The sequence below is a fragment of the Xiphophorus couchianus genome, chromosome 15 (genome assembly GCF_001444195.1).
Source record: "Xiphophorus couchianus chromosome 15, X_couchianus-1.0, whole genome shotgun sequence".
NCBI lineage: Eukaryota > Metazoa > Chordata > Actinopteri > Cyprinodontiformes > Poeciliidae > Xiphophorus > Xiphophorus couchianus.
In genome coordinates, this window is record NC_040242.1 from 18,426,552 (window position 1) to 18,446,584 (window position 20,033).

Below are 20,033 nucleotides of genomic sequence, written 5' to 3' on the forward strand. Positions count from 1 at the left end.
GAAAGCCGCTCCTGATTCACCAAAAATATACAGCCTTTGCAGTACTATGATTAGATTGTAGAGTTAATTCCTTTTGATGATACTGTTCTAGCGGCTGGCTTCTCACCAGGCCTCTTAGCTACAATGCCGACACTGAATCAGTCATTCCTGCTGCTCCGTGCTCCAAAATCTCTGTTTTGCCAGCGTTGATCGCGTTAATTCTCAAAATCATTCCATATTCTGTGCCAACTGTGACAAAGATTATTTTTGTATCTGCCTTTACTCTGCTTTCAGAAATCAATCTATGAGCTGGAGCAATCTCAAAACATTTTATTAAAGCCTTTGTTGCACTCTTAGCCAAGGAAATTAAGATAAAACACTGCGTCACACAGTATGCTTTCACCAAAATTATCACCACATACTATGTTGGTAATTGAGCCGAGATTATAAATGGGAATATTGACTCCAAAGAGCCTTGAGGACTAGCTGGAAGTCCTCAAGAGGAAAAGTTGAGCTACGTTTTTCCATTTTACAACCAATCATATTTTATGCAACGGGTTGATGTGAAATGACAGATTTAATGAGGTAAATAAAAAATACATGATTTCTGTGATATTTTGTAAAAAAATAATTAAATATCCAAAAAATGTGTTCCTTGTTCGCACTAATAAAAGAAAACATCTCCAGAGCAAGATGCTGCCACCACCATGGTTCATCATCAGATGTGCCAGACCAATTAAACATTGAAAAACTAAAAGCAAGATCTTAAAATCAGTTTTCAGGTGTGCCATAATCCCCTTTTCCTTTTCTGATTAGGGATTGGACCAATTTCCATGAAATGTTTAAAGATGGTTTTATTGTTTTTTAGCCTAACTCTAGCTTTTAGACCATTTGGCACCATCCCTGACCTTCCTGCTGTGTTTCTTGGTCTTCATGACGCCGTTTGGTCCCTACTGTTCTCTAACAAACCTCAGAAGTCTTCACAGAACATCTGTGGCTATAATGAGCTTAAGCTGCATCCACGTTGACTCTGTTAGCTAATTAGGTGACTTCTGAAGGCAGTTGATTGCTTTGGATTTTATTGTATTTATTTACTAGATAAAACTAAGCTACATATAAATGCAAGCTACACAAAATGTGTCGTTTTCGTTGGATTTGGTCTGTTGTTGCATAAGAGGGTTTTGATGTGTGTTGTGTAGGATCTCCATTAGCCAGGCTTTGCACCCAGCTACTCTTCCTGGATTTCCATCATTAATAACACACTGTACATCATACAGTAGAAATCATTGAAATATGTGACAGATTTGAAATACATAGCAATAAGAATCAATTATAGTTCATGCAAATGTTGATAAATTTAGAAAATATTCAATAATTAACCATTTCAGTTTTAAGTACGTTGCTCCTTAAAACGCCTTCCGGCTTCTTTTTAAAAACTGCCTTCTGTTCAGCTCTTATGGGAGTTAATGGTAAAGTGTTCTGCTCTTTCATTGCTCTGTAAGTAAAAAGTGATTTTGAGACATTTTTTTTGCCTAAGGAATTTGAAAATGTCTTTTTACTGGATGTATGGTGACATATACATATGAATTTAAATTGTTCTTTAACTGAGAAAAAGAAAAACCTTTTGAATTTTAAAATGTAGTAGTAGAATAGTAACGAAGCTATAGGAATTTAGCCAGTCAAAACCTGAGTGCACAATATTTATATTAGTCCTGTAAGAACAATTTGATGCTAAGTGGGAGGGTTTTTTCTTCATCATTTGAAGTTTATCAAAGTCTTTCCTTTTCATATTCGCCCAAATTATCTGACTTTATCTAACCTGACAAATTCAAGAGTATGAATAGTCTTTGCGAGGTGCAGTAGTTCAGAGAGTCACTGCGCTAACGTCCAAATTATGCCAGCAAAATCGACGCCGTAATTAGGCGTCCCACAAATCATTGGTGCTGACACCATCTACACCCGGAGTGGCAGAGCCCTCACGTTTCAGCGAGGTTATTCGACAGCGACTCTTGACCTCGCTTGTTTAGCCAGGCTGCCACACCGGCAGCGTTGCACACTATGTGTCGTTGCCTTTTGAATCTTGATGCGGATGTCAGCGACGGCGCCTTACTCTGGTGTGTTTTTAGGCAAAAGCTGCACAAATTGATATGCAGCGTATTTCCTCCCGGAGCGGTCTGGGCCCTGGCAGGTTGTTAGTGGAAAGGCGCTACATCCCGGCGATCTCGGGTTCTCCGCCTTCTCTTTGCACTTATCCCGATAATCACCCACTTGCGTGACGGCGCATGAGGAGGCTCCGTCGATATGCACGCGTGTTTGCACACATTCTTACTCGAGCGTCACGATGTACATTTGTGCCTCCGTCACCCCGCCTGTTGGCGCGCGTGTGTGTGTGTATGTTTCATGGGGAACATTGTCTTCTTGAAACACTAAGCAAATCTCCTCAATGTGATAATTGGCTCCCCGGGGTGCTTGTATCTTTGCTGCTCATCATCGTTATCTCCTGAAGAAAAAAACAAGAGTGTTTGGGAGATGAGATAGGCGAAGTTTGCGCAGATGTCTGGGAAATGCATCCCAACTCGGGCTCAACTCTGGCTTGCGAGGAAAAACTTGGAGGCGACACCATGGGGCCAGCTCTTGTGCAAGCAGGTCTGCTGAATGCTGTCTGCTGCCATCAGGGAGTCAGGTGCTTGTATTCTGACAGTTAAGGTCGATGAATGTTTTACAGGATCCAGAGCAGCTTTCTAGGGCTGGTTTTATACCGACTGTTGGAGACGGTGGTACTCCCATTTTAAACTCCTTTACTTTTCATGTGTTTGGAAATGACGTTGTTTAAATAGAGACAGTAATTTTGAAAATTATTAATGTTTTTACAGGTTGTGCTGTTAATGTTATTTAATTAAATGAAATATGAACCTGGAATAAAACTCTTAAGATCAGATGCAGTCTTTGTCTAGGCATGCAAGCCCAGCTACAATGTATTTTCTAATATACAAATTGAAACAAGTTTACGGGAATGGTGCATCAATAAGTGATTTCAAGAGAGTATGTGTTATATCTACAGTGTTGAGTTTCATCCCATGCTTCCTTTGCTTTAGCCTGGTAAAAACCAGCCCCTTGTTCTACTTTTTGCTTTGTACAAAAGGTCTGGACCCTCAGCTATTGAGAAACAATTTCTTTCCGGAGGCATGGACTCTTGAAGTTTTAAACAATTGGATGTGATTTTACCCAATTGCTAATGTTTGACGTGTGCAATGCACCTTTTCATTTGTGAAGGAAGCTATGTTGTGATGCTGACTTCAATGGAGTCAGCTGGAAAATTAGACTTTTGCTGAAACTGGTGGAGAGTAGGGGCAGAACGTCTTTGCCTGTAATACAATGTCTTAGACATTTCTCTTGCTCTGATTTTATTTACTCGAAATTTTGGAAGAGTGGCCAAAACAGGCATTTGAGTGTCCTTAAATGTGGAAATTTGCCTGAACGAATAACTTTAACTTCCTCCGACGCCATTGCCAAACCTCAGCTACAGGGACACTAGAAGAATTGTGTAGGAAGGCGATGGCCACAAACGATATGCAATAACTTAAATAGTAATTGATGGACGACCACAGATGACTGAGTAAGACGAAGTAGATATGTTACGGCATGACCAAACTGTTTGTGAAAAAAATTCCCAACTGGAAATGTTGCAGCATTTACTAAACTAAATCCAGGGACATTGTTCTCTTTGAAGGAAAAATGAAGAGCAGCCATCAGTTTAGAATAATTAGTTATAAGCAGCTGTTTGACGCCTGGAATGCTTTACTGGTTTAGATATTTTTGCTGTGCCACATAGACGACAGAAGTTGGTGGTTTGTGGTGCTGACACCTGAGCTGTCTGAAAAGCAGACCTTTTTTTATGCTTGAAGGCAAATAGAGATGCTCATCTCGCCAACAGTGCCTCTCCTGCATCCGTAGACTTTCCCGTCCATATGTTCTCCCAGTCTCCCGGGTATAACGGACCATGGAGCAGATTGTTGGCCGCTTCATAGGGGAAACAGAAAGACAGCTGGGCACCCATCACACGGCCAAACAGATGTTCAGGTGACTCGGAGAGGAAGTGAATGGTAATGGCAGTGGGTGGGAGGTGATGCGGAAGACGGAGAGTGTTGATGGAGGCAGAAAAAATGAATTAATACACCGATGCAAGGACTCGGAGGCTTCATTAGCAATCCCCCGTCAGCCTGCAAGGTGGGCCAAATGCTTTCCACCCTCCCACTGCCTAAGATGTCGGTTTTGCCTCGCATGCGGATTCAGATACCGCGCTCTATCTTCTCTAAGGTCTAATGCCTTTGATCTCTTGATTATTTCTTTGCCTAAACGTGAACTGGATGGCTGAGCGGCGCATTGATTCAGCGCCTTAATTCTGACCCACCTTAGGGAACAGTCAGAAGCTGAAACGGAATCCGACCCTGCAACTAGGCAGTGAATTGTTACCAGGCTGTGGCAAAAAATAAAAATGGAAATGTGCGAGCGGTTTTCACAGACCCTGTGGCTTCGGGCCAGGTTTGATTAAGTCAGAGGCGCACATCTGACACACATCTACATGATGCAAAAGCTACATTTTTGGCAAAGTCTTCCCTCCCTACTGTTAGTGAGACCCATTTATCAAATTAAGCTCAATGAAAGTTCTTCAATCTCTGTTCCAAGACCTCCTGCACAAGCCCTTCTCTATTTTCCTCTGCCAAGCTTTGTTCTCTGGTTACAGGTCTCATATATTATACATGAGGATTGGGAGACTTATCCCATTCGGTCCATACTGGCTCCTATTCCCAAGAAAGAGGCTATATTTAAGAGCTGTAGAGGCAGGAGTTTGATTCAGTGGAGACGCTGACTTGTGCCTAAAATTGTGGCAGTGGTTCAACAAAGTCCTGAGACAGAAATGAACACACTTGCATTTAATACTTCTATAGACTTAACCCTCTTTATTCATTGTTGGTTGATTTAAAAAGCCTTAACAATGTTTTGTGAATTAAAAATGTTTTTTTTTTTTCTTGTCCTTTGCTATAATAGCTGGCACCACCTACATCTTTGGCAAAGGAGGAGGCCTGATCACCTACACATGGCCCAACAACGAGAGGCCGAGCACACGGACGGACCGGCTGGCGGTGGGTTTCAGCACCACCATAAAGGATGCCATCCTTGTTCGCATCGACAGTGCCCCACGCCTGGGTGACTACATCATGCTCCACATTGTATGTATTATTCTTATCTTTTTTACTTTGTGTGTGTGTTTTTTTATGTTTGTACTATCTGTAAGCCTTTATACAATATTTATTTTGTCCAACAGGAGGAATTTCTAAAGCAAATTGGTTGCAAGGAATTAAATTTTTTGCAACCAGGGTTATGAAATTAAATGAATCCAGTTTTAAACGGGCCTTAAGTCAACAAGGGGTTGACTTAAGGCCCGTCATGATCGGACCAAAGTCAAATTGTCGAGGTGCGGTCACACGGTTTTCGGATCTTTGCTCCCCATGAGAAGCCCCTCTGGCAGGAGTGTACATCAAGGTGTTTGGTCGTATGTGTGGTTTACAGCAGTACAGTAAACACGGCGATCATGACAGGAAGGAACAACTATTACAAGGTTTTAATGTTTCAGTACGTTTTTCCTCTCAAGCTTGAACAATTGCTCCTCAAAACTAGCCATCCTACTCTATGACTGAAAAACCGACATCAGTAAGTTGAGTATTTGGGGTTGTTTTCCACAAAAACAAACACGCACGAAATTCAGACCAATCACACGATAGTTTCTCATCAGGGGAGTTTTAGGGGCTGACGACACGAGGCTGAGAACAAAATGACGCGACTTTCATCACACAACTGCGACAATGAGTACCGATTTTGGCAGTTTGGTTTGACCATACAGAGCCCTTTATTTAATTTGGAGGAACTGGTTTATACGATAGTGGCACAAACCAACACTACCCGACACAACAGAAACCTTTAAAAGGATTTTTCAAGATTTGACTCTTTGTTGGTGGTTGGCTGAATTATGATTTATATAATGTGTTCCTCCACATTACATAAATCAATTGGTTTTGCTAGTTGGTGGCAGAATAGTTTAAAAGTTACAAAAACTTAAAGACCACTCTAAGCACACGGGTTTCACAGCACAAATCAAGTACAACTGAGTTCAATTCAGGTATTATTGAAGATGGGTAGCATTTTGAAGAGCTACCTATTATGAATCATTATTTAATATCTTAAATAAAAGCATCACACAAACCATCACAAGCACAGATTTTTAGGTCTGAAGAGGGATGCTCCACTCGGATCTGTAGGCAAACCACAACATGTGGTGGGAAATTAATACACATCATGCTGTGAGAAGGTTGACAGATTTGATGCACTTAGGAATCCAAAGTTGAAGCCTTGTAATGTAGCAAAATGTAAAAGAAAAAAAAAAAGTCATGGAGTTTAAATATCTGTTCAAGGCGCCGTATGTCGCGCACAGATATTCAAACCAAGTCGAATTTAACAAACAGACTTGCATAATTTAAATTCTCATGGCAGGCCTCAGGGCAAACACAGCCTGTGTTTCTCAAACTGATCTATGATTAAAATGCTAAGAGAAAGTAAAGTACTGTACTCTCTCACCACCACCCCTTCCATATAATCCCACCTCTCCAGCACATTCAAACCAACTCTAAGCATGAATAATAAATGTGGCTCTCCATATATATGGACTCTTCTACCTCACGTTGGTGAAACTCGCGAAGGAGTTCACGGCCGGCAGACCGGGCGAACCAGGCACAGCATCTTAATAACCTCTTGTCACGACCTTGCGTGTCGACTCACGCATGTAAGCATCAACTATTAGCATAACAATCAACTCTAGCCGGGGCAATCAAATCGCTGCAGTGGCTGTACAACAGGGCGGTGTTTGCTGGCGACGGAGGAAAGTCGCTGCTGACGAAAAAAAAGATGATGTGATGGCGGTGGGGGTGCTACAGTTGCTAAAGCAGATTGAAAGTCTTTTTTTTCTTAAAGAGCACCCCGCGTCTCCTGAGTGCTAGCCATGTGGCGCAGAAAAGCAGCCATCTGCTCTGCAGAGATGAGGGCCAACAGCAAGAAAGTTCTGAGCCTGCTTTACAGTACAGAACAGAAAGAGAGGGGGGGGGGGAAGAAGTGTATGTATGCGTGTGTGGGCTTGCATGTATGATTGGGTGGAAAAAGGAAGTGAAGTGAATTGGAGTGGATGTAGGGAAAGCGATAAAGATGTACAGTAAATTGTGTGGGGGATGTGGGAAAACGCCTCCCTACGTGGTTCTAACCAAACGGATAATTGGAGTAACCTCTTAAGGTTAAAGTGAAATGAATGCATTTTTAATCCCGCATTTGAGATAGTATAGCAGAGCTAGCCAAGCATGATATCTCCTGTAAATTGGCTTCAATTCGTTAGATATGGAATGTCTTCATTCACCCACTCTAGTAAATGTATTAATAGCAAAGAGGCATATGGTGATTTCTCAAAATAGGCGTGAACTTGGCTTCTTTTTGCAATGTGAGCAGTGTTATACTGCTGATATTTTTAAATGATTTATTTATTGACATCCGAGGGTGGGTAAACAAAGATGGGGGTTTCGATTTAATTTCAACAATGATTGTTGAATAAAGTGGCCAAACCAAGGTACTGTATGCTTCCTTTGTTCTGCAATTGCACTTGAGCAGAAATTAAATGAGGGAGGCTAATTTTTTATTTTATTTAATTTTTTTACACTGGTATTAAGTTGCATTAAACCTTGGGTGAATATTTATGTTTGAATATTTTAGAGGAAAATCCTCTCTACCTCCTTTCATTTCTACTAAAACACAGGGAGGAGGAAATGTTGGCAGCGTACGTGAATGGTGTAACTCACTTCTAAAACATTTTTACCGGTATGTATACAGAGATGCTTTACAATTAGACTATAATAAACTGCAATGTTGTAATCATTTCTAATGGCACACATTCGGTCCTCGCTCTCGGCGGCGTGAGCTTCTTAATGAATCCGAAGCGAAAGGTTAAAGGCATTACGCCTGTCGATGGAGGACGTACGTCCAACCAAAGGTCTCGTCATGCTCTGGGCTATCACCTTAACTGTTACAATTATTGGGTCGTTGTCGGAGCATCAGCGCACAGCAGCGGCACTGTAACGTCTTTGATAGCTGAGTATATGGCAGGGAAATGTCAACAGAAAAAGAAAACACCTTAAGCAGATTTGTAGATAACAGTGGATTATCAGGGCATACACAGCACTTTGTTTAACATGCAAAGCCCTTAGCTGTGAGGAAAAGAAAAACAGAATTCCGAGGGATGAGCTAATCACAGACTCTCTCTCTCCAGCCTCGCTCCCTCTTTTGCTTCCCTCATTATCTCTTCCCCGTGATTAGCTTACAGCTTGTTTGGCAATCACAAATTAAAATGCTGATTGTAGTGTTTACATTTTAACTGCTAAGAACAACTGCACGCTTGGGTTGAAATTGCGGGGGCAATTTGCGAAGGTGAGCGGGACATTTTGCCCCTGCTGGCATCTCATTTGCGAGTTCAGTTGATCTGAATGTGGAGCGTGCAACGGATAAAGAACTTTGTCAGCTTCTAAGGGGGAAAAAAAGCTGCCCTGAAGAAATGCAAAGATGAAACCCTGAACAATGTTTTTGCTTAAGATCTTCCAAAATGTGTTTTCTCTCTGAGACCACTTTCTCTTTCATTTTGTGATGCCTCGCTGCCCAGGGCGCCATTCCATCAGAGTACGGCATGAGCACTTGGGGAAAAAAAGACTTTACTTACAAACAAAATGAAAATTCATGAAACATGAGCTCCAGACCATGTCTTAGTCAAGTCTTGAATCTTTAGGGTCCAAATCTAAGTGAAATTTGACTGTTTCTGCAACCTAAGTGAGACTCAAGACAAAACTAATGTTCCTTTTCCTCTAGCGCCTACTCATTGTGGCTCAACTCAGCTTTCCAAGGGTTTTCTATGATTACTTGGTACCGGCCCAATAAAGGCTGGTACCTTTGATGGGGTTCCAAGTGTGCACAGTCAGGCTGAAAATACAACTTCAATAGACTGTCGATCCCCGACTGCCGAAGGTTGGAGTCACTAGTTGCATCACAGAAGTGACTCCCTTACAATAATCCGACCCACCATTTAAAGGACAATGAGCAGATTGTTTAAAATAGCTTCCATGTCCTCCAGGGTTGTTTGTGTAGAGCATTTCTCACGTGGTGCTGCGTTCCGGACTCTAGAATCGCCCAACTGTATGAAGACCAGCTGAATCTCGCTGTCGAGGTGAGAATGGCCAATATGAGTCCAGTCTCAATCTCTGGTTTATTGTCGGTTCATGCAAAAGGGTTAGTGAATGTCCTTGTGTGTTTTGGACCATGAACGCTGATTGAAAATATGTTTTCAAAGGTGGCTGGCAAATAATATTCAAAACTAAGGTGTGGTTCACAGTTCTTGTAATTATTGTAATAATGGCTGGAGTTAGGCCATTTGGACATATACCTATTCAGGCTAGAGATAGTCCAACTGGCCTGAGGATTTTATCTAGCAGGTGCTTTTGTTCAGTAAATAGGGCCATTACCTTATCAGTACCCTGGTAATGGCCTCAACGCATCTCACAGTTGCACAATTGTTCCTTAGACTTCGACTTCGACTTAGACTGACTTTGTTGTCATTTTCAATGCACAGGGTGTATACAGAACGAAATTTCGTTGCATACGGCTCAGGATAATGTTTGAGGTTCCAATGTTGTGAGTAAAATAAAATACAGTATAAAATATGAATATAAATCTAAATATAAAATATAAAGTGCAGGACTGACAGTAAAATAGAAGTTATTTAGCTCTGTACATGTGCAAGGTATAAAGTGGAGACCAGTTTTTGAGTGCAGTCCAGTTAAGAGCTCAGCAGTCTGATGGCAAGTAGGAAAAAGCTGTTTCGGAACCAGGTGGACCTGCACCGGATGCTGCAGAACCTCTTTCCAGAGGGCAGCAGGGAGAACAGTCCATGGTGGGGGTGTGAGGGGTCACTGATGATGTTTCGGCCTCAGGACACGCATCCTGCATCGATGGTTGACCTGACACTTCGCCCTTTTGCCTGAGCTGGGTGTGGAAGGTTGTTGCCGAAGCAGTTTCTCCTTGTGTGCCTTCTTCTCACTCACATGAGAGTTACCGAACTCTTTTGCAAGCTCAACCAGGAAGTCCACCCGTCTCTCCTGCACCCCAATGCATGCCTGATAAAGCACATGTGCATTCAGTGCTGCCATGTCAATCATGTTTGCCAGGTTTGCTGACCAGCTGTCACATAGTGATGGAACCTTGGTCACCCCCCGCAAGATTATGACTGAAATAAATGCCATTAGTTCTTGTGAACTAAATAGGTGAAGCAGTCACCTATTTATCCTCCACAGCACAAAAGGCTGCATGCAAATTTGCATGTGCTAAGTCTCCCAGATTTCTTTTGCTTACACTTTTTGCATGATTTTTTTGAGGTGGATCAACACAATTAATACCCTCTTAGCTTTATTTCAAAGAGAAACATTACTCATTTCTTTTAGAAAAACCTTTGCATATTTTTTGAAACAGATTGTATGTTTTGCAAACTCTATGTACATTTGGCAAAATGACCTGGATAATGCAGCACAACATCATGGATCAGCTGCAAAAGGTCACATCTCTCCAAAAACACTTCATGTATGCTTCAAAACTAAACTGAAGAGCACTACCTACAGGAGATCTGATCTCCTGCAGGTATCATAGATACCCACCCCCAACATGGACTATTCACATTCCTACATTCTGGCCTGACGGTCAACGGCCACATTTACAATTGAAGAAGAATGCTAATTTGAGCCATCAGAGTCGTCAGGGTGGACTCAGGGCCTTTTGGCCCTGTTCAGCCATTCTAGGGAGAAATCAAAAACCCAGCCATTCTAGTGTTAAAATATACGTAGTACCTAGACTAGTCTTGACTAGATTGAAAATTTCTACACTAAACAAGTTTTTAAAGACAATTTAAGATTCATAAACTTTTCACAGCACTGCGCAGGAGACCCAATTTCAACATTGAAGCCAATTATAGCCTCTATTTAGACAAAAATAAAAGTTTAAACTGCATTAAGCTGAGGTTGTGAACCATTATAACTGTATTTACATATTGTATGTGAACAAATGAACATTTGTGAAAGCAGTCTCTAGCAGTCAGGCAAAAGTTTTCAGAAAACTCAATAACACAACATTCCAGCTTACTGAGCAGCAATTAGTACTTGTAGCAGCAAGAGAACGTCTAGATGTCTCTGTAATATGATGAACGCGGCTGAAGTTGTATTAGTAAGATAGAATGACAACAATTCAGAGAGAACCACAATGTCGAGCCAAACCGCTGGACGTTTGCTCGTCAAAACTATAACATAACAGCAGAATGTCATCTGCACAGCTGTGCGTGTTGATAAGACAGGAGATACTGATTGTAATGGTACACCCAGTTAAAATTCGGAAACAGAGTTGTTGTTTTTTAAGTTGAAGTCCCGGCTTGGGAAGGGAGCGGTCCCCGCCAACGTAGAGTTCAGATTCATAATGGTTTGCCGTACTTTACAAATATGGTAGGAAAATTAAGGCAACTGTGTATATTCACTTCTAATGTTTTATCTTATTGACTGAAGTCATCCATAGGATTATACAACTTCTACTTGCACATTTAAATTGACATTGTACTGGCGTAGCTAATAGTGATTAGCATTGCTAAAAAGCTAGCTTCCAACTAGCATGGTTTCAACTAGTGTGTGATGTCATTCCCAGGCAAACGGAGCTGACAGGTCTGATCTGTTTCACTGTTATTTCTCTCAGCCACTCTCAGCTGCACATAGATCTATCAGTTTTCTATAACGTGATTTAAACTTCAACAAACTTTCACGTTTCCACACAGTTTGTTCCAATTTCAGCTTGGATGTCTGTGGGTATAATTTAGATGTCGCCGAAATGTATTTTTAACTAAGATTGCTCAGCGGGACGCCTCGTTCCCTCACCTTCAGTCACACTCAAAAACACGACGATCAGCCAGGGTCTTGCTTTCTAATAGGGCTCACCCACGCCGAATCTCATTATCCGTTTGAGGTTGTTCTCCCCAACCCCTCTCACGCTAATTCGCTGCGAGAAAGGTACGACCGCCGGATAATTGAAAACCTTCACGCAGAAACGGAAAAACAAGACGCTGAACGAGGCGAGGCGCTATGCCGTAACACGTGACGCCCGCACGTATGTGTGCACATGTGCGAAACTGTACGCGGAGTTTAATGAATTGTTGTGGAAGCATGCTTGTTTTTCCTCGTTCCTGTCAGGATCCATCCATCACCGGGCCGTCTCTGTCACTGTGTTTATGTCAAGCAGTGTCTGTTTCCCCATCTGCCTCCCCTGCCTGCCCCTCACCGTCTGACAGACCTAATATAAGATGTTTGATGTGTACCTGTGTGCATCAGCGCGTATACGGCCAGCGATGTATTGCTTCTATCAAGTTACCCCAACCTCTGCAGGGGAAAGATAGATATTATCATGGTTATGGCTCACAGCCTCTGATAACATTACAGCTTCGTATTTGACTTAGTTTTTTTCGTTTTGTGTTTTCTCACCTCTCTCTTTTGATTCCACCGTCATAGATATAAGTAACTGGGAGAAAATGTCTCCCACTTGCAGTACATTCATTCAGCATTTATACCTGAACAACTGATTCATTTTTATCTTAGATTTAGATATTTGTTGGGTTTTTTTTGCTGATTTGATTTTTGCTAGTTTAATATGAACTCAAGCCTGTTGCTTTAAAGTTTCATCTCTGTTATCAGCATTGCTTTGTATGAGGTCAGTATATGTATAATACCAGATTATAGATGCAGTTGATTTATTGATCATTTAAAGGACACACTACTATATACAAATGTTTGTAGGAATTATCTGGAAATATGTTGTGGATCTCAAAGTGTATAGACAGACCCCTGTTAATTTTCCAAATATTTTTAAACATTTACACTTCAATATCAATGAATGTATAATTTGACTAAAAATACAAATTACGCAATAATTTAAATGTAAAGATTAAGAGAAAGTGCCATTACTTGGTTACAAAAGCATCGATACTTTTAAATTGAAACAACTTTTAGGTCAATTTTAGCCCTTAGTCGTCTTTGTCTCTCAGCATCCAACATCTCGACTTGTTGATATTTGCTCGCTCTGCCTTGCAAAATTTTTCAGTCTGTCAGATTTTGAGGAACTATCTTGTCCAAAACCTTTTTTCAGGAAACCACACATCAGATGTAGTTCCGAACTCTTGTTGGACCAGTCCAAAACTTTTAACTCATTAACATTCTCTTGTTTCTCGATTGGTTTGGAATGTTATGTAACCTTTTCTGATCTTAAATTGTCTTTAAAATAGTAATTGCTCAAATATAGCTCAAAGCAAACAAACAACATGACATCTTTTGCTAAAGAAACAAAACCGGATATATCCGACATACAGTCATATTGCATCCCAGGTCCAGACTGATATAAACTTTGGTACACAACCTGAATCCTTGTGTGGGATTTCATTATATCTTACAACCCAGACTGATAAATCCTGCAATTTGCCTCAAAATGCCCACACAGACAATTTTTTCCCCCTCCTGTTCTGGGCATGTTTAATGAATGAGGGCCTTTGGGGGGTCTAGACATGCTGCTCACTGGCTGAATGTAAAGTGTTTTTTACTACAACACTGAAACAGGACACTTGTAAAGTAAAAATGAAGTATCTGATTGGGACTTTGTTGGTTATTAGTTAAATTACTGACAAAAGCTACTAACAGAAACTCTAAAATGTGGTCAAAACTGTTGCATGATGGCAAAAAGGGAATTTTGATATAAAGTAAAATCTAAATTTTGCTTAGGTTTTCACACGTGACTTGGATTATTTGGTGATATTCTGGCACTGATGGAAGCAGAGAACTGAATTTTAAAAAATGTTTGAGGAATTTGCAGAATATAACAGTTGACTTAAAAAAAAAAAACAAGGAACCACAAAAATAAAAAACAGAAAACAAACTACACAGCATACAATTGTTTAAAATTTAGATTTTTTTTAAAAAAGAAGAAAGTTTATGAACTAATTAGAAGAAGTCATGTAACCCAACCTGGGACATGCAGGGCTTTAGGGAGTCTGGGGGCCTCTAGGCAAGTGTCAGCCCTGCCTTTTTTGGTAATTAACTTCTAAGTAAAGAGCCGACTCATTTGCAAAGCAGAGAAGAAGAAGAAGAAAAAAAACACATGCTAAAATAAATATGAAGCGTTCTTTAAAGAGAGTACAAGATTAGAGACATTGTTGTGAAAATTCGCCAGCACTCCGATGGAGCAGTCTTTAGAAAATGATTAGTGTAAGGAACATTTTTATGTCTTTCATGAATGACTGCAGCTTTTTAACCAAAATGGCCCCCAGGGGTATTTTTTCCACTTGTGTGTAATGCTTCACTCAACAACAGACGCTCAATAACAGTTAGATATAAATGATCACCCGCAACCACTTTGATAGACACTGTAGTAAGTCTCCCTGTTATTATCATCAGGCCACAGAGAGCTGTCTTAAGATTAATGATTCCATGTGTCCTTCTCCCAAACCAACACTGAAAATTAGAAAAAGAAATGGCTGCCTCACTAAAAGCTGTACTGAGTGTTACAGAGCTAGTAAACCTAATAGTTCTGGGTAATTTCAATTGTTCATCAAGCTAAAATGAAACTAATTTGAGTGGTGGCTCCATCCTGATGAATTTCTTTCATATTTTAATAAATTCGCACCTCCACTGATTGAAAAACAGTTTTTTTAAAACGTCCTCCTTATTAGCCCTGAACTCTGGGTGCTAAATGGGGTTGAACACTGTGAGTAAGTTGACAATGATGCTGGCGCTGCGTCCTTTCAGACAATGTTTACAGAACCTTTGTATGATGTTTCCATCATGGAAATATGAATAAACAGAAACGAGGAAGAAGAGCAGCTGAATATTCCTTTCTATAAGTTGGTGGGTTACCATCGGCAAGCCTGCAGCGGCTTTTATGCTCCAAACATAGACGGGGGATTATACTTCCTGCTGCGCCTTTGCCTCTAAAGCTGCTTTTTTATGGATTTCAAGAATTTAAAAATAATAGTAATAAACAGACCAAAAATACATTTTTTTTAGGGGTTTTATTTTTATTCCTGTAAATGACAGAGTCAGATCTTACTGCTAAAACCATGGTTAAGCATACACAATTTATATCTTTAAGGATTTATGTATGTTTTATTTAGGAGAGGGAAACGTTGCTGAATGTCTTTGTCTCTATGCTGACTATTCTCAATTGTTGTGTTTTAGGCTCATGAAGGTCATGCGGCTTTGGAACGTAAAAAAACCCGAACTGGTCTGTTCTGAACACTAGAAAGCCAAAACCTAATTATTATTGAAAGTGATCAACTTTTGGGGATTTTCAGTCACAAAATGTTTCAGGTTTCAGCATAATTTTGTCCTGAATTGCAATTTTTAGAACTCCACACCTCTCATAATTTTGATGGTGCGTCTTGTACATCATCTTTGTGCCAATTGAAATTTATTTTAAGGCTCTTTCAGATAAATTGTATGTCATTTTAAGTTTAGAATACCCAAAAAGTTGGAGAACATACAGGTGTGCAGTAAAAAAAATGAAGAGAACAAATACATCTACAGGGAGAACATGCCAAGTCCACATTAAAAGACATCAGGATGGGATTCAAACCTAAGACCTCATTGGCTAAAAACCTACCATCTGTACCACTATGCAGCACACAGCAGTAGAACAAAGTTTATTCTCAACATCAAAAATATTCCGTGTTTTTATGTTGTCTTTATGGCTAATTCTTTGGCCAAATTGTGAATGTTTTCAAGCTAGCCTTAACTCGTGCTAACATTTAGCAGCTACAAGGCTAATGCTACCATGAGGCAAAAACTTGTTCCATAGTGTGAACTAAAGTCATTAACATAATCCAGCGACATTAACAGGATTACATAACAGTATTAAACCAGCTTGCTAGTTTTTTCTTTCTTCTATGGAAGAAGTTTAATTCAAAATGTGTGTTAGCAACAACGAGGTTCCTGCTAGCTTCTGACAAACTGCTTCGCAAAAAACACAAACCCCCTCATTTGGATTAAAGAAAAAAAAATCCTGCAGCTTCTGAGTGTACAAGTTCCACCTCGTTTGATCTGGCTTCTGAATTTATCAAGCCTTTACTCTTAAAACATGTCTGTACCTATTAATGCTTCCGAACACTACAGAAAAAGAAATCAAAACAAAAAAAACACGTCTTTTTGCTTACAGACTGTTTGTGGTCAGCCCTGTCGCCGATGTTCAAAAAGTTGAAACGGAATCGGCGAAGAGCTCAGGAGAGTTTGGTGCGAGTCAATCTCAATAATTTAAAGAGAGTTTCTTACTCTGACTGAAATTAAAAGAAAGAAGAGAAAAACAACACAGAAGTTGTCGCATTGACATAGCTACATTACAACAAAACCCTTTCTCGTGTCTTGTATTTTCCCAACCACAACATGCTCCAGTGCACATAAACATCTGTAAAACATTCCTTTCTTCTTTTTTACTTCCCCCTCCATGTCTCCATCCTCCTCCTGCATCCTCACCTCTCTCCAGTGCACTCCTGCACGTTTAGAAAGCAAACAAACACACACATTTCCAAGGGCTCCTTCAACAAATTTTCACCCCGTGGAGTGCTGCCACGAGCGCTTCAGACATGATACAAGAGCTCTTCAGGGACATGTGCCTGTCATGTCAACCAGAGGCGCTACGGGGGCAACAGAGCATCACACACAAACGCACACACACACAGTTTCACCCTGTTCTGCCACCATCCCGCGTAACCAACAGCAAGTAATAATAAGCGCTCGAGTCGGACAGACGGAGCAGCGGCATCGTTACGCTCCCCATGTGGTCTTGCGGCCTCTGCCCCCGGCTCCTCCGATGTATTTTTCATAGATTAAGATGAAAAATTCAATGAGACACAACCAAAAAAAGGAAAGGTTAATAATCCAGCACGCCCGCCTCTATCTCCTCTCCGTTTCTGACAGCCGAATCCCAGAGGGATGCCCGTGTTTTCACAGCTTCATGGTAGGACATGAATCCCATTCACACGGTGATGAAGAGACAGAAAGGAAGGATGAAAGAGACAAGAGAGCCGAGCATCATGTACATCCAAAAGTAGAACAAATACATAGCTCTGATGGGGAACGGGTAAGAGGGGAGGTTGGAAGGAAAGAACAAGGAAGGGTGTGAGGAAAGGAGATATAGTGAGATGTGGGTATTTTAGAATTCAGAGCAGGATCAGAGGCAAACTTGGCTCAGATAGGTCTCAGCACACAGGCACATTGGCTCTGAATTCCAAATTATATGTTGCCTCTCTGCCTCGGTCCGACGCCCCAGCAGTCGCACTCTCTCTCTCTTTTTCTCCGTGCTATCTCTTGCTTCTTCTTATCTCTCCATCTTTCTTTTTCTGCACTAGAGCCACGGCGCTATTGTTTTCACACTAAAGCCTGGATTGAACTCTGGGAGCGGGTCGGTCAATCAGTTTGGATTCTGCTGCGGCGGCAGGCTGTGATACGGGTCAACCTCACCCAGGTGTGGATCAAATGGTGTTATTAGGCCAGCTGTTTTATCGCCAAACCACAAGTTAGGTGACACTAAACTCTGAAAATGGTCAATATTTTCATATCTACTGTCTTAATAAACATATTCTCTTTTTATATAGTACAGTGAAAGGGGCGGTATTATGTAAGATTGACTTTGCATCATCTTATAATGTTATGCAATTATCAAAAACATACCTGGAGTATGTTTTACACAGTATGTTTTACACAGTTGCCTTGATTCTTTCATGGATGTTTGAGAAATCCTTGAATCTCCTGTGGCAACCATTCAGCTGTGCAAAACGCCTGGCTGGACCTAGCCCCGCCTTGGAGGACGAAGCTCCTCCTCTGAGCTGCAGCTTCCAAGCTTCCGCGCTTCGGCCTCACAGAGCAGCCCTCCCCTGCAACTCCCCCCTCTCAGCTCCTTCAGACTAGCCAGCAGCAATTAGTAAACACCTGGTAGAACTGCGTATCTGCTGAGCTCATTATAGGAGCCACTTTTCAGTGCAACACTGGTAAAAATGTTTTTAAAGGGTTAATAGAGGAGTTATGTTGTGATGACTTCCTGAAGGTGGAGTTTCAGAAAGAACGTTAGTTTTTTTTTAAAGAGACAGAGGCCCAATTTCAAGGGGTTAAATTACAAAGTTAACTTTCTTTTGTCATGAATGATATGTGTAGCAATTTTAGAACAACTGAAACTGCCATTTTATAGTACTTTATTGTGCTATAAAATGGCACTGTGTGAATGAAAAACATACTACTGTCTCTTTAAGAAACACTTAGAATCCAAAAATACAATTGGCCTTTGTTAAGTCATTCTTCTTTGTTAAACAAAGTCAAAGCCCCTTTCTCTAATAAATATTTCTCAACTCAACTGCTCATAAAATAACTTTTGAAGATCGTTAGAGTCTCACTGACTGGTTTGTCAGTTGTGACTAGATAGAAGAGATGTTCTTCACATCATTTAAAAATATCCTGTTATTTTTTTGTCTCCAAAATGGAGGATTTCAGTCCAAAAATCTAACGCATCACCGGGTGGTGTTGTCGACTCAACATTGAAATTCCAAAAAGGAACAACACACTGAGGCCCGCTTTACACCGGAGTGAGACTCTCTTTAAAAATCTCTGAAACTGTTGCAACAGTTACATTGCATCAGCCATCCAGTATGCGCAATTTGGAGGCGTGTACACATCTCCAATTCTTTCACTGGGAGTTCTACGTCAAGAATAGTACCACAACATAACGGTCTTGCTTTGAGAGGTCATAGCTAACGTGTGTTTTCATTTCTTTCTTTTGTTTGTTTTTGAATGTGGATTGCTTGTTGTGGCTTATGAAATTATAGCAGTGAGAAGCACAAGCGAGATGCCGCGAGCAAATACTTTGAGCACTGCATGCTGGCAGCTGGGGATGAGACAAGCCTGAGGCTGATCTTCAAATGCTCTAATGACCAATCCACATTGGTGTGTGCAGGCTACAGATTCTTCCATCCAACACATAGGAACCATATTTGCTGCTGTTATAATAATGCCACGGATGTTTTGGGTTTGTTCAAAATGGTCAAGAAACTCTCATCCTCCTTGACACATAATGGGGACCAATCCAATCCATTGACGTTCTCTCTGACTTTTAGCAGTGGGCTAAATATTATCTCAAAATACCTTTTTCTTTCTTCCATAAGGTGAAGAAGGAAATTACTAAGGAATCAGGGAAAACGTGTTCAGAAAACCATAAAAATGGTGGCAGAGCTGATGTGGAGATTGTTGTTTTGTTTTTTTTCTAACAAAACTGTGAAATGCTGCCAAACAGTTAAAATATTTAAAGCTACTGAGTTTCACTTTAAATATTTTAGTTTTAGGTAACAAAGGAAAAAATATGCATGATGATGATGATTTATCGGTGAAAACAGAAAGTTGGTAAAGCTGAAACAGCCTCTGGAAAACCTAGAGAATATCAGGAACAGTTTTGTTCTAAGTACAAATGATTGTTTTGACAATAAAGTGTATTTTAACAGTTTTCAGCAATACATCCATGTTTAATATGTCCTTGACATATTAAACATGTGGGAACTTTCAACTGCACTTTGTGGGAGTTTTTTGTTACTTTTGTTAGGCTAACAAAATTCAATGAAAATGTATCTCCTTCCTTGTCTTCTTTTTTTTATTAGTCTTTGGCCCAAATATTGACAAAACTGGTTCCTCTTTTTGTCGGGGAAACACTACTGATGGGGATTGGACTAAAAGATTGTTCCATAATGCTATTTTTAAAAAAACGTGTCACCCATTTAACAACCCAGTCCTCCTCGCAATACACTCCTCGTGTTTAATAACAATTACACGTTCGTCACTAAATCTTTCCTTCTCTGTTTACCACAGATGAGCTCT

The 20,033-nt window shown here is 40.6% G+C and overlaps 1 protein-coding gene across 10 annotated transcripts in view; it reads left to right on the forward strand.

Annotated features, from left to right (window-relative positions):
- Positions 1-20,033, forward strand: part of nrxn3b (neurexin 3b) — a 397,106-nt gene that overhangs the window by 291,918 nt on the left and 85,155 nt on the right. For all 10 annotated transcript variants that reach the window (XM_028040047.1, XM_028040049.1, XM_028040046.1 and 7 more), the window contains one exon: positions 5,029-5,210. In XM_028040047.1, the coding sequence (XP_027895848.1) occupies positions 5,029-5,210 (182 nt within the window). The remainder of the gene's footprint in view (positions 1-5,028; positions 5,211-20,033) is intronic.